The sequence below is a fragment of the Amia ocellicauda genome, chromosome 6 (genome assembly GCF_036373705.1).
Source record: "Amia ocellicauda isolate fAmiCal2 chromosome 6, fAmiCal2.hap1, whole genome shotgun sequence".
Classification (NCBI taxonomy): domain Eukaryota; kingdom Metazoa; phylum Chordata; class Actinopteri; order Amiiformes; family Amiidae; genus Amia; species Amia ocellicauda.
The window spans coordinates 7,422,964-7,435,142 of NC_089855.1; the positions used below are offsets into that span (position 1 = coordinate 7,422,964).

Below are 12,179 nucleotides of genomic sequence, written 5' to 3' on the forward strand. Positions count from 1 at the left end.
TTCCCAAGGAGAAACCGTTCGTCTCCCACTCCTGTGAGGAAACAGCTCCACCTTGTGTCATCAGGTTTAATATCCATGTTATTTACAAGGTATTGTAGATGGATAAACAGATGGTGCCTTTTAATGCCCACATTGCACTTTACAGCTGTGGGTCACATACACTATCTTTAAACCAAGATCTAAAACATCTCTTCTATAATGATGCATAGACTTAAATCACAAGAACAATTTGCCAGAATTATTGCATTTTCCTTTGACTTGAAAAATATCAAACTGAAGCCAATACTGGCCCGTTACCCATACACAGCCCTGATGTACAATGTAATATTGTATGTAATCACAGCAATAGGACTGACACGGATCCAGGTCACGGAATACAGCAAGACGCGATACAAACAAGCATCCACGAATTGCTGTGCGTGTTATTTTCAGCACTTCATGGAGTCTTTAGGGTTTGTTGGTTTTATAGTGTAGGACAGATGACAGCGAGGCCTAGGTGCAGGTCTGTGGTTAAAACAAACACAAAAAACGGGGGGGATTCGATCTGGGACACCTATGCTGGTGCTCCTTATGAAAAATGTATCTCTGAAGAAATCTGGAACATCATTTCTCACAAGCAACGCTCAAAACGATTTCTCTCTTGGTGTAATCATTTTTGCAGATCAAAGAGCAGTTGTGTGGGTGGGGGCGGGGCACGGGATTATTCCAGTGCTTAGGAGGTGTGAAAATACGTGGGAGACAGACTTGTGTTCACTTTAAAATAAATACTAGATCTCCGTTCTCAAATCTTTTATTTTTTACGGTTTTGCTGCATTAAAACACAGATTAAAGAGGCCAATGAACCGTAAAAACAACGGACTCAGCCGTGAGGTTTACAATTCGCATCTCACAGGCGTCATTCATTTGTTTAAATAAACTCGTCTCCTCTGAAACAAAGTGCCCTGGAACAAAAAACACGGGCAGCGTTCGGCTCACATATTCATCCTGTTAAGAGTCACAGCATCTATAGGTGAAGGTGTTGGTACGTTTTGACATCTAAATTTAAAAAAAAAAAAATCTCTTTGGTCCAGCTTAAGGGTTTAGGTTTCTCAGGATGCCCTCGAGGCGGAAGACCCCCAGCCTGTGCGTCGCATGCTGTCACGTGCTCCGCTCTTCCTCCGCACACGAGCAGAAGGGGAAGGGTCCGCCACAGCACGGCTGCAGGGAGGGCCTCCACAGGATCTGGCTCCAGGACAGCTGGTGGGGCACCGGGGTCAGCGTGCGCTCATGCGCGGCCACCGCGTCCCGCACCCTGCGCAGCACCTCGGAGAAGCGCGGCTCCCGGTCGGGGGAGAGGGGCGTGGACTCCGAGGGGTCCTCCGCCAGGTTGAACAGCAGCGGGGGGTCGTGGGGCGTGACGTAGCCCTCATGACACATGCAGATCCTCAGGTTGTAACAGCCAATCGCTCCCTCTGGGTAAAAGTTAGGGGTGAAGAAATGGGCCTTGTAAATGGCATCGCCTGCGGAGAGAGAGAGACCGGCGTGAGGGTGCAAATCCTCGGGAGCCTATGAAGGTCCAGAAAGTACAGAGAGATTTCCAGCTTCACACGGACACCGGGACGAGGAGAGGGGCAGCACTTACTGTCCCGGGGGCGCCAGCGGACTGCGTTCAGATACGCGCCGCAGTAGTGAAACAGGAACTCGTGCTCCGACCGGCGGACCTTCCCCTCGATCAGTGGCATTAAGTCACGGCCGTCGATGACCCTGGGGAGGGCGGGAAAACAAAGGCACATAAAAACGACTGCAGTAGAGGTTCTTCCAATTACATCACTGAGGCTGAAGGCATAATTTAAATTGATGTAAAAATCATAGCTGGCTGTGGGTGACGTTTTCAGTGACAGGAGGGTTTTGTCGTTCTGGTTTTATCCACGGACAAAGCAGATGTATTTTGTAAACAACCGGCTGAAATATTGCTTTTGTCTACCAGGAGAGCTGTCAACACAGAGAACACGCCAATCTCCCCGTGTCAGAGACACAAACAACGCCAACGGGAGAGAAAAACATAAAGCGTCACGATGCCAGGGAACAGCGTATAGAAGCAGCCGTTTCTGCTGGATAATGACAACGAGATTGACAGCTGGTTTCAGCGAGCCGCTGAAGATGAAGAAGTCACAGCCTTATCAGGGTGCCGGCAGCCGCCACAGATAGTCAAAGCCCCGCGCCTGTGCCAGCAGGCGGATCCCCACGGCGCCCGGTTACCTGTCTCCTGGAAGCTCTCCCCCGGCAAGCTTGACGAGTGTTGGGTAAATATCCATGAGGCTGGTGGGTTCGTCGATCAGGGCGCCGGCGGGCAGCCTGCCAGGCCAGCGGAGGATACCGGGGACGCGGATCCCTCCTTCCCAGCCACCCATGGCTTTGCCTCCTGAAGAACAACATGGCAGCCATGAAGCAAAAGGTACAGAAGGCCCAGAGGATCACAATGCACAGGAATATCTGAACCAAGCTTTTCTAAACAGTTTTATTCATATATGTAGAAATCTCTGTGAAAACTAAAAAGATTGAAGTAGATCAAAGGCTACTCAAAGGACAGCAAATCAGCACCGATGATGTTAGAGTAAACATGGGATGTAGTGCATTTGGAGGAAAACGTCACACTATTGAAAGGAAAAGCAAGCCATTGGCCAAAAGAAATTCATTTGATCAATGCATATGATCTGTGTTTGCTTATTGCTCCATAACCTGGTCACTTAATGCACAAATGATACAGAAACTGCAAAATACACAATGAAGCAGAAAGATGTAGATTTGGATGAAATGAATGGATCAGAGATCAAATAAAAGTATGTGATTGAAAGAGTGAAAATGGCTATGGGCAAGAAGAACAGATCAAAGATGGACAGAATTAATCGAATGGATCCCAAGAGATGAAAAAAGACCCAGAAGATGGGAAGATGAAATCAAAAGCTTTACTGGCGTGACGTGGTAAAGAGAAGCTGTAAATTTAAACATTTTGAGGAGGCTTTCAACCAGTTGATCGATACATGCTGATGATCACACACACACACACACTTTAACTAAAAAATAAAAATTGCAGTCACAACAAACAAACCTTTCATCCTCAAAGCCTGCATTTAAATGAAGACTTTCTTGAACATCGCTACTAGAACATGTCTCAAAATTCTATTCAAAATAAAATGATCTGGGAGGCCCGAGATGAAATAAGGCTCTTACACTAATGGATCCCATTTGTCATATTTCTCTCAACACTGGGAAGCGGATTTTCTTTTCTATGCATCCCATGAGCGAGTGGATATTTCAAACTGGAATAATGATGATTTACGGATTGTTTTTCTTGCCTGCAAAGTCAGTATCCGATTGTAAATGATCGCAAAATGTATATTATTATTATTATTATTTTTGTCATTTAGCTGACGCTCTTATCCAGGGCGACTTACATTTGTACCCATTTATACAGCTGGGCATTTTACTGGAGCAATCTAAGTGAAGTACCTTGCTCAAGGGTACAACAGCACTGCCCCACCCAGGATATGTTCCTTTAATAACTTAATCTGCATTGGAATATTGTAATTAAACATGCATCTGTTGAATAAGCATGAATAACAGGATTCCCCAACTTATGTGCAGCTCGTTAAATAAGTGTTTTTTAAATTGAATTTGTTAATTGACATTTAAAACATATTAAACATTAAAATACATTTTTAATATCGAACTTGCTGCCTAAGCTTCACTGGGAACCCACACTGTAGCGAAGTAAAAAAGTAGATGTCAAAGAAGTCGTTTATTCGCTTTTTAAAAGCACAGATTTTCCAGTTAAAATACTTGGGATTAAAAAGGGGGAAAAAAATTCTCCTTGACGGTTTTTGAGGAGCAGGCAACGAACAAGACACTATTTTCATTATACTGGCCTAGCACAGCTCAGAGGACTGAGCCCGAGTGAAGAGATGAAATAAAGAATCCATTATTCCACTCGAATACCTAAGATCCCTCGGAAAGCGACTGGAAGAGAGGCGTCTGAACCTCCCCGCCTCTGCGTTTAGCCTTTAGAGCCAATCACACACTCAGACATTCGCTACTGCTCCCCCGCCCCCTCCTCTCAAAAAGTTAATAAAGCAGGGCATTGAAAGATCAAATTCAGCCCCGGTCGGACCCCGGGTCTACGGGCCTCCGAGAAGCTTCGGTGTTTTCATTTTACTGACAAATCTGTCTGGTTTGCAGATGTGCCAGTTCTGACTAATTTGTGGATTCCCAGGACATCATTAGTGCCCGACCGCCTGCAGAAACCAGACACACAGGGCAAAGATCCATATTTAAGGGTCCCCCAAGCTGTTTATTAAAGACAGTAACCCCTGATCCACAACATGAGCTTACAGACAATCTAACTTCCTAAGCAGTCCACCTCCGACTCTTTGCCCAAATCAGATCACATCTTCAGAGCTCAACACAAGCAGATGGACCCGAGGTCGACAGCCGTGAAAAATACAAACGGAACGATATCATGATCCATACAAAGTGTGAATGAAGAAACAACTTTAAACCATGTTATAAACAGCTCTGACGGCCTCAGGAATCTGCCACTGTCAAAAGTACTAGAACTGCCCAGATCACAGCTGATGTAATCAATTAGCAAATCAACCAATTAACCAATTAACAATAGAAATTAACCAGTTAACTCCACTTCACATGGTCAGTTCTCCTCTTACCTCTGTAGATGCCGTTCCAGCCACCTCTCGGACCCCAGGCCCCACGGTCTTCTAAATGACCCCCGTGATCGGACGTGAAGTACATCAGCGTCTTCCTTGACAGGTCCAGCTTTTCCACAACGTTCAAGATTCTTCCTGCGAAAGACGGAAAGATGAAAACTGTATTAATATTAAGTCCCTGTGAGTGTGTGTCCATAATAATGCATTGTGTTGTGAGGGACAGCAAATAATCACACCAACACCATGACAAGAGACCGTCGACAAAGCCTTATACAGCTCAATACATCTCGTCTTTAACTTAAAATAGCCTCCCAGACTACAGCTGGAGAATGTTAAAAGACTTAAGAATTGAGAAGAGGGTCTTATTTGATTTGTTTTGTGCATCTGCTGAACAATACCGCAAATTTAACTTAACCGTCACAGCGGAGAGATCATTGCTGGAGACTTTGTGGTTCTTCCATCGTTCTGGCCACAGGAAGGCCTCAAAGAAACATCTCACCCACCTATCATCCAGTCCATCTCTTCCACATTGTCTCCGTACAACCCATGCTTGCTCTTTCCAACAAAGTCTTTGGAGATGAACAGGGGCGAGTGGACATGGGCCAGGGAGAAGAACAGCAGGAAGGGTCTTTGTTGGTTTCTGAAATGAAATGGCACATTTGTTTGTGGGTTTGTTTTCTCAGAATTGGATCTTTTCAAACCAGTGGTGTTTAAATAAACCTTGTGGCAACCTTCTAGTTTTCAGAATAGATCAAGTCTGGACCTTCTTCTAGGGCTTTCCTGTAGTCCCTTCCCAGTCATCAGTACCTTTCGATGAAGTCTTCAGCCTCGTGTAGAAGCCGCGGCCCCAGGGTCTCCATGTCCATGGGCTGCTCGACCACGTCCCCGTCCCTCATGACGATGCAGTTCCAGGTGCGGATGAGATGAAAGGGCATCAGCCACGCCGCGAAGCCCAGGATGCAGAGCGTGGCCAACGACCCGATCACCCTCCAGCCGGTGGCCAGCAGGCCGGTCAGCCGTGCGCCGACCAGCGTCAGCACCGCCAGGCTCAGCGCAAGGGACGCACCCCACAGCTTGTCCTGCAGGTCGACCAGCACGTCCCGGCCCTCCCCAGCCCTGCAGTCGTTGAACAGCGTGAAGGGCAGCCCGTAGAAGTAATTGAACCCGTGGTTGTTGGGATGGTGGCAGTGATCAGTGCGGCTCTCGCAGTTCACACCCAAGTGCCACTTCCCTGTGGAACAGGAAAAACAAGGGTGACTGTTTGGTCTTCCTAAAAATCTGGAAAATTCAGCCATGTCAATAAAAGGTGCTTAAATGTTGCAGTAATGATTCTGATTGCTATTTATAATCTGGTGGCTGATGCCTTTGCCCAACCGTACCTACGAGTCCCGTGGTGTAGCCCTGGCGCTGCAGGATCTTGGCGAACGTGGTTTCATTGGGAGGCAGGCCACCCGCCCCCCCATTCCACAACAGCACCTGCACTCGCCCAGTGCTGCTCAGCCCTGCACAACAACACAACACAAGCCATCAGACATGCACAGAACACAGAGGACATCAAATGGAGACGTCCTTAAGAGTGAAGCGTCCGATTACAGCCTCCATGCCAGCCTGACTAGGGTCTGTGGACGCTGGCCAGCATTATATCAAATGGGAACTGGGCTTCAAGGCATTCAAGACAGAAAACAGGAGACGCTTCTTCACACAGCGTCACAATCTGAACAAACTCCCCAGCGATGTGGCTGAAGAGACAATTTGGGAACATTCAAAAACAGACTGGATAGGATCCTTGATCACTTAGTTATTAATGGACACCAAACGAGCACGATGGGGCGAATGGCCTCCTCTCGATTGGACACTTTCTTATGTTCTTATACACACAGACAGGGCTTGAAATTAATGGCGTCCCGTTGTCGATAAAAAAATGTGTGGGACGTTTCAACACAGACTTTGGGACGACATTCTAACATGTTTAAACACAAGGCTGATGAAACAGATAATCGCATTTAGCTTAAAAGTTCATAAACTATGAACAATTAATTCACAGCAAGCGCTGCAACATGTTCGTTGGGTGGATGGCGGCGCATCGGGAGAACACACTCTCACACATGCGCACTGGATGGAGGGGGTTGTAATGTGATGTGACAGATGGACAGGCCTGGCTACTGTAGATAACGGTAAAAAACATCTGAAAGAGAAAAGTATGGGCTCAAATTAGCGCCATAAGTATCTCATTAAAAAATATATATATATATATATATATATATATATATATATATATATATATATATTGTAAACAAAAACAAAACTTGAGAAAAATTGATGTTGAGACCAAAAAAAAAAATCGAATGCAAAATGTATAGAAAAAAAAAATTGAAAGCAAAAAATATTAAATCGAGAGCAAAACTCGCTGCAGTCCCTGTCTTTGCTTGCGATGCTGCAATTTTTGCTTTCGCCGCCAGTTTCTTTGCTTTCGATTTATTTATTTTTGTTACGAGTTTTGGCTCCGTTTTGTCGTGAGGGCGGGATTTACAGGGAGGCGTGGATCCTGGGTCTCCATTGGTCTAGCAGGTTTGAGTGACGGTTCTTCTAACCCTATCAGTGAGCAGGTGGGCTGGTCTGGATGGTATCGACTGTCTCGGTTTCAACATCAGCGCCGGTTCAGCGACTCATTGACCCCCTGTGTGCGCAGACCTGCAGCCAAGAGCTGCACAGTCACCTACAAAATTACTGGCGCCATTGATAAAGATGCGAATAAAAGCTGTATGATATAAACACATGTAATATGTAGAAAGCGACTGTCCACAACTTTTATTAAAAGCATGCATGGCGCTAATTTGAGCCCATAGGAAAGATCTGGAAATACAAGTATAGGATTGTGCCTTACTGCTTTTGGACAGTGCAATAAACATGTTGTAAACCGAATAGGTTTCAATGGGAAATCAGGATGTCTTAAAAATAACCGCATTTTCTCTATGGTCAGATTTTGGCTATGGGCTATTAAAAGCAAGCTAAGGAAGGCTATGTAAAACGTCCAGGTTTCAAACGATGATGCCTGGCATTAATTATTTGGGTTATGTAAATGTATAATCATTCTAAAAAGATTCTTCTTCCTCACTGTCCAGATATGTGCATTGCATCATTCAGGCTAGTGGAACCTGGGCCAGTTGTACCAACAGGATCAGAAACAGGATCGGATCCGGATCATGAAAAAGCGGATCGTGATCCGGCTCCGCTGAACCGAGTGTTTGATCCGACTATAAGCAGCGCTGCGGTGACTCAGCAGTTTCCTCTGGACTGAACCGGCTCCGTCTCTGTGCGTCTGTTTGAACTTCTGCCACTCTAATGACTCATTAACCTTTCACAAAACTAGACTGTGCTGTATTGCTGACAAGTTTATTAATTAAACATTCAATGAATTAATCCGTAATCCGAAAAGTTGTCCGTCAAGGACATTGCCCATTGGATCCGGTAAAACCTCACTAAGTCCACAACCTTTCCAGTTTCTTGCACTGGTGTGCGCTCACAAGCCACCACTGTTTCTGTAACTGCTCAACTACAAACATGCACCGCAGAGCAACTCAAGAGTATTTCAAAATCTTGCAACTAAGAGAGATCCTTAACAGCTTTTAAAAAATATGACTTTTAAGAAATGTCTTCAAGTGAAAGGGAACGCACTGAAACACATGATGTTCAGAACATCTCCATGGAATATTGTTGTTGAAGTTCGAGTTCAGTTCATAAATTAAATGATTAATAATGTAATGGAGGTTTGTTTTTATTAAGATGCATTGTCTTTTTCTAAACACATTTAGTTTATGTAATGTCAGCTGTCTGTGTCAGACATACACACATGACTTAAATAGTGTTGCAAATAACCTAGACCCATGTCGGCATGTCAAAATGCAAAAAAACAAGTATTTTAATGTTGGGACAGGTCCAGTTCAGTGTGGGACAGTTGGAAGTGCACTTCGGGACGGTACCGGGCCAGTGAGGGGAAAAGTGAGCTGCGAGCCCTGCACACAGGCCCGTCACACCCAAGAGCACAACCCGGGCCCGAGAGAGCTGCGGGAGCGGCGGGGAGACCTGATCGGATGGCGTATCGGCCGGTCAGGAAGGCCGCTCTGCTCGGGGTGCACAGGGGCGCCGCGGCGATGTGCTGAGTCAGCTGCACCCCCTCCTGGGCGAGACGGTCGACGTTGGGGGTCCTGCAGCACAAACACACATGGAAAATAAGCTGGCGGACAACAGTCGGGTATGAATCAGCGTGGGTCTCTGACCGAAGGAACAACTTCATATTCTCCCAGATGATTGATGCTCTTTATCAAGTGAAAATTAAGTTTACTGCACTATACCACACTCGGCTCACTTGGAACGATATAGAACCAAATCAATCATCAGTTTCAGGATGAAGCCTTCCCTCCACCCCCAATAACACATGCATGTTGTTTGGGCCTTGTTGTGTATTGTAGTGGATTTATTCTCCAGTGTCTGGAGATTGTGTTCAATGCATGCAAGGGAAGAGTCACTGATCACTCGTGAAGTGACTTGTAAAGCGCCAGCAGAAATACTTAGCAGTATTTACATGTAGTTTTGCCTGGCGTATTGTTTGGGAGGGCACACCCAATCTAATCTATCATATGATGTTGGTTTAAGGCAAGGGTGGCTAACCCTGGTCCTGGAGAGCCGCAATCCTGCAGGATTTCCAGGTCTCTCTTAATTACCAAATCAATGGATATCTTGAACACAGGGACATTTTGCCTAATTAAGACCCATAATTGGTTCAATTAAGCAATTCACTATCTGGATAAAACAAAAACCTGCAGACCCTGCGGCTCTCAATGACCAGGGTTATCCACCCCTGGTTTAAGGTGAAAGACGGTCTGGACGGGCTTGATTGATTGATTGATTTATTCGGAGGAAGACATCACAGCAGGAAGTCAAGTACCTGTTGCTTCAGGGGTCTTTTGTTATTTATGTAGGTAAGCCATTGACCAGCAAAACCTGGCTGTGAATGAGAGCTGACCCCAGCCATTGTCTTTATGCAAACCAGTATCTTCAGTATTTCCAAAGAGGGCTCACCTGATTGTGTCATTGCCATAACATCCCACATCGCCGATTCCCAAGTCATCCACCATCATCAGGATGAAGTTGGGCCGAGAGTCCCGCTCCGCACGGGCAGTTTTACCCCCCACGCACAACAGCAGTGCCAGCACACACAACCTGGGACAATGGAGACAAAGAGCAGCTTTTTTACACGCAGATATAAGTTTCACAGTCAATGATCTTCTGGGTGAGAAGCACGTGGGAGGCATTTATGAGTCTGTGAGGACAAAGATTAAAGTGTAACCACTTCTGCGGGGCGCATTGTGCTCTTTAACTCAGGCACACAGTTTTCATAGCAATGTAAAAGAAAAAAAAGCCACAGTATGTCTATAACGCAATCACTGCAGCCCTACAGGATTTATGTCCCACTGTCAGCCACTGCTTTCTCATTGATTTAGACCAGATTCCCCACATTATAGCACCAGCCAGCTGTACCTTGGGTTTAGTTTGTGGTCCATGACTTCAACAGAGGAATGGAGACCAATAATAACCTGTTGAATAAAGAAAAGCCGGTCAATAGCAGGAAATCGCTTTTTTCTTGCCCAGGACCCTGCTAGTATATTTAAGTGTAACCTTTAGGCTGACACGTATTGAGTCCAGCAGCTGTGCAAGGAAAACTATATCACACCGCATCAACCCAGAGATTTCCAGGAAAGCTCCGCAGCAAATGAATGAATGGATGACAAAATAAAAAAAAATAATCAAACACTGAAGTGATGCGCTCTGCCTGCTTCTATGCCACATCATTGAAGGAATAAGAACATGCGACTAAAGTGTGCATGCGTGTAAGTTTGCAAAAATGAAACCGACAAAAGTATTAAAAGAGGGGAAAAAATAGGTTTTGAAGCTTATTTAACAGAAAACGGTTTGATTGAGCAATAAATAAATGAGCCTTACTGTACTGTCATGCACTGCACTCTGGCGGAGATCCCGCAGTGACGTCTTTTAACCTTGAGTGACGTCAGGAGCGCCGCCCCTCTACCGTATATTCACATGTACGGCCGCGGGAAATGTACACTGATCCGTCTGTTCTCCCAAACCCCAATGTATCGGCCCGAGTTCTGCACTGTCTAGTGCAGGGATGGCGAACCTGTTTTTTGCTGCAGTGCCCCGACTCTGGTTTGTATACTTTGCTAAGTGCCAAAGGGTGCCAATGATAAATTAGGGATATAAAAGTTTATACAGGGGCTAAAGGGCATTTTAACCAATATTTATATGCATTTTTTGTTGTTGTTGGTATTAAGCAAACACGCCAACAAAACAAACCGCAATACAGAACAATCTGAAAACGATGGACAGATAGAACATCCCACCCGCCTGCGTCCACTGCCAAAACCAACTTGTGTTTGTGTTTCGTTTGCATTTGCACTCAGTCATTACCAATGCACCCTTTTCAACGTATATTTACTTAATATCTACTGCTTTTACATTCTGTAATATAACTAAAACTGGTACATTAATTTACATTGTGTGGCACTTATGTTTTAAGAAAAAAAAGAATGCAGTGGTATCAATCTACCGTGAGTCTGTGTGCACAAATGTACTCTACAATCAAAAGCATCATTTATTTATTTTTGAGAATTTACAGCTTTCTTTTGACAACTTTATGAAATGTTTAAATTGTCGGAGTGTTAAATATGAATGATTGTGCTCATTTCTCCATCTGATACAGGAGATACCAGTGAACAAACTGCCCTTCGCAGTGAAGCCTCTAAGAACTTTACAGATTGAAATCAAGCAAATACATAAATAATAAAATGAAATCAACCTCAAATTATTAGTGTTAGAACCAACAGATAACACCTTGTATCATTTTTGTTGTTGTTGTTGTAGTTGTTCCTGGGTAGAAAGTGTCATTTCCTAATTGCTTATGCCTCAAAAGTATAGAAAATGGCTATCATTCCCCATAAACTTTGCTTTTGTGACCAGGACAGTGATATTTTGAAACCTATTTCCAATGAGAAAACAGGCGCATGTGTCTTTTCGTTCACATAAAGTCAGAAAAAAAAACATATGAATCCAAATCAACATGTATTTATACTAAATACAAAAATGACTACAAAAGATTTTGAAGTGAGTAGTTTTTCGAGAATTATTATTATACTGTAAAGAAAATACCTCTGGTCTATGTCCAAGAAATGGCAGGCAGCTGTGTTTCAGAGAAGGACCCCTTGGACATCCAGCAAGGAAACCAACTGCAAACATATAGGGCTTATATTGCAAGTTGCTTTAATTTGCATAATTGCACAAGCAAAACAGAAATGACTCCAGAAGCTCTGACCCTGTTAAACCTGTTGTGTGAAGTGATCTTAATTGATGTCAGTCGTTCTCAACTCGGAGCTGGAGAGTGAATATGGTCCAAACAAAGGTGAATTT

General features: G+C 44.6%; 1 protein-coding gene across 3 annotated transcripts; it reads right to left on the reverse strand.

Moving 5' to 3' along the window:
* Positions 1-774: 774 nt before the first annotated feature.
* arsh (arylsulfatase H) lies at positions 775-12,010 on the reverse strand. 3 transcript variants are annotated; one of them, XM_066705963.1, is made up of 11 exons: positions 11,922-12,010; positions 10,239-10,294; positions 9,780-9,920; positions 8,784-8,905; positions 6,080-6,202; positions 5,508-5,931; positions 5,204-5,340; positions 4,701-4,835; positions 2,239-2,401; positions 1,622-1,743; positions 775-1,499 (listed from the first exon to the last, which is right to left on the reverse strand). In XM_066705963.1, exons 1-11 carry the CDS (start codon positions 12,006-12,008, stop codon positions 1,138-1,140), a joined length of 1,872 nt encoding a protein of 623 aa, XP_066562060.1. In that variant the 5' UTR covers positions 12,009-12,010; the 3' UTR covers positions 775-1,137. The 3 variants fall into 3 exon arrangements, with proteins under 3 accessions (XP_066562060.1, XP_066562062.1, XP_066562059.1); XM_066705965.1 differs by lacking the exon at positions 11,922-12,010 and adding an exon at positions 10,701-10,834; XM_066705962.1 differs by lacking the exon at positions 11,922-12,010 and adding an exon at positions 10,377-10,649.
* Positions 12,011-12,179: the final 169 nt, after the last annotated feature.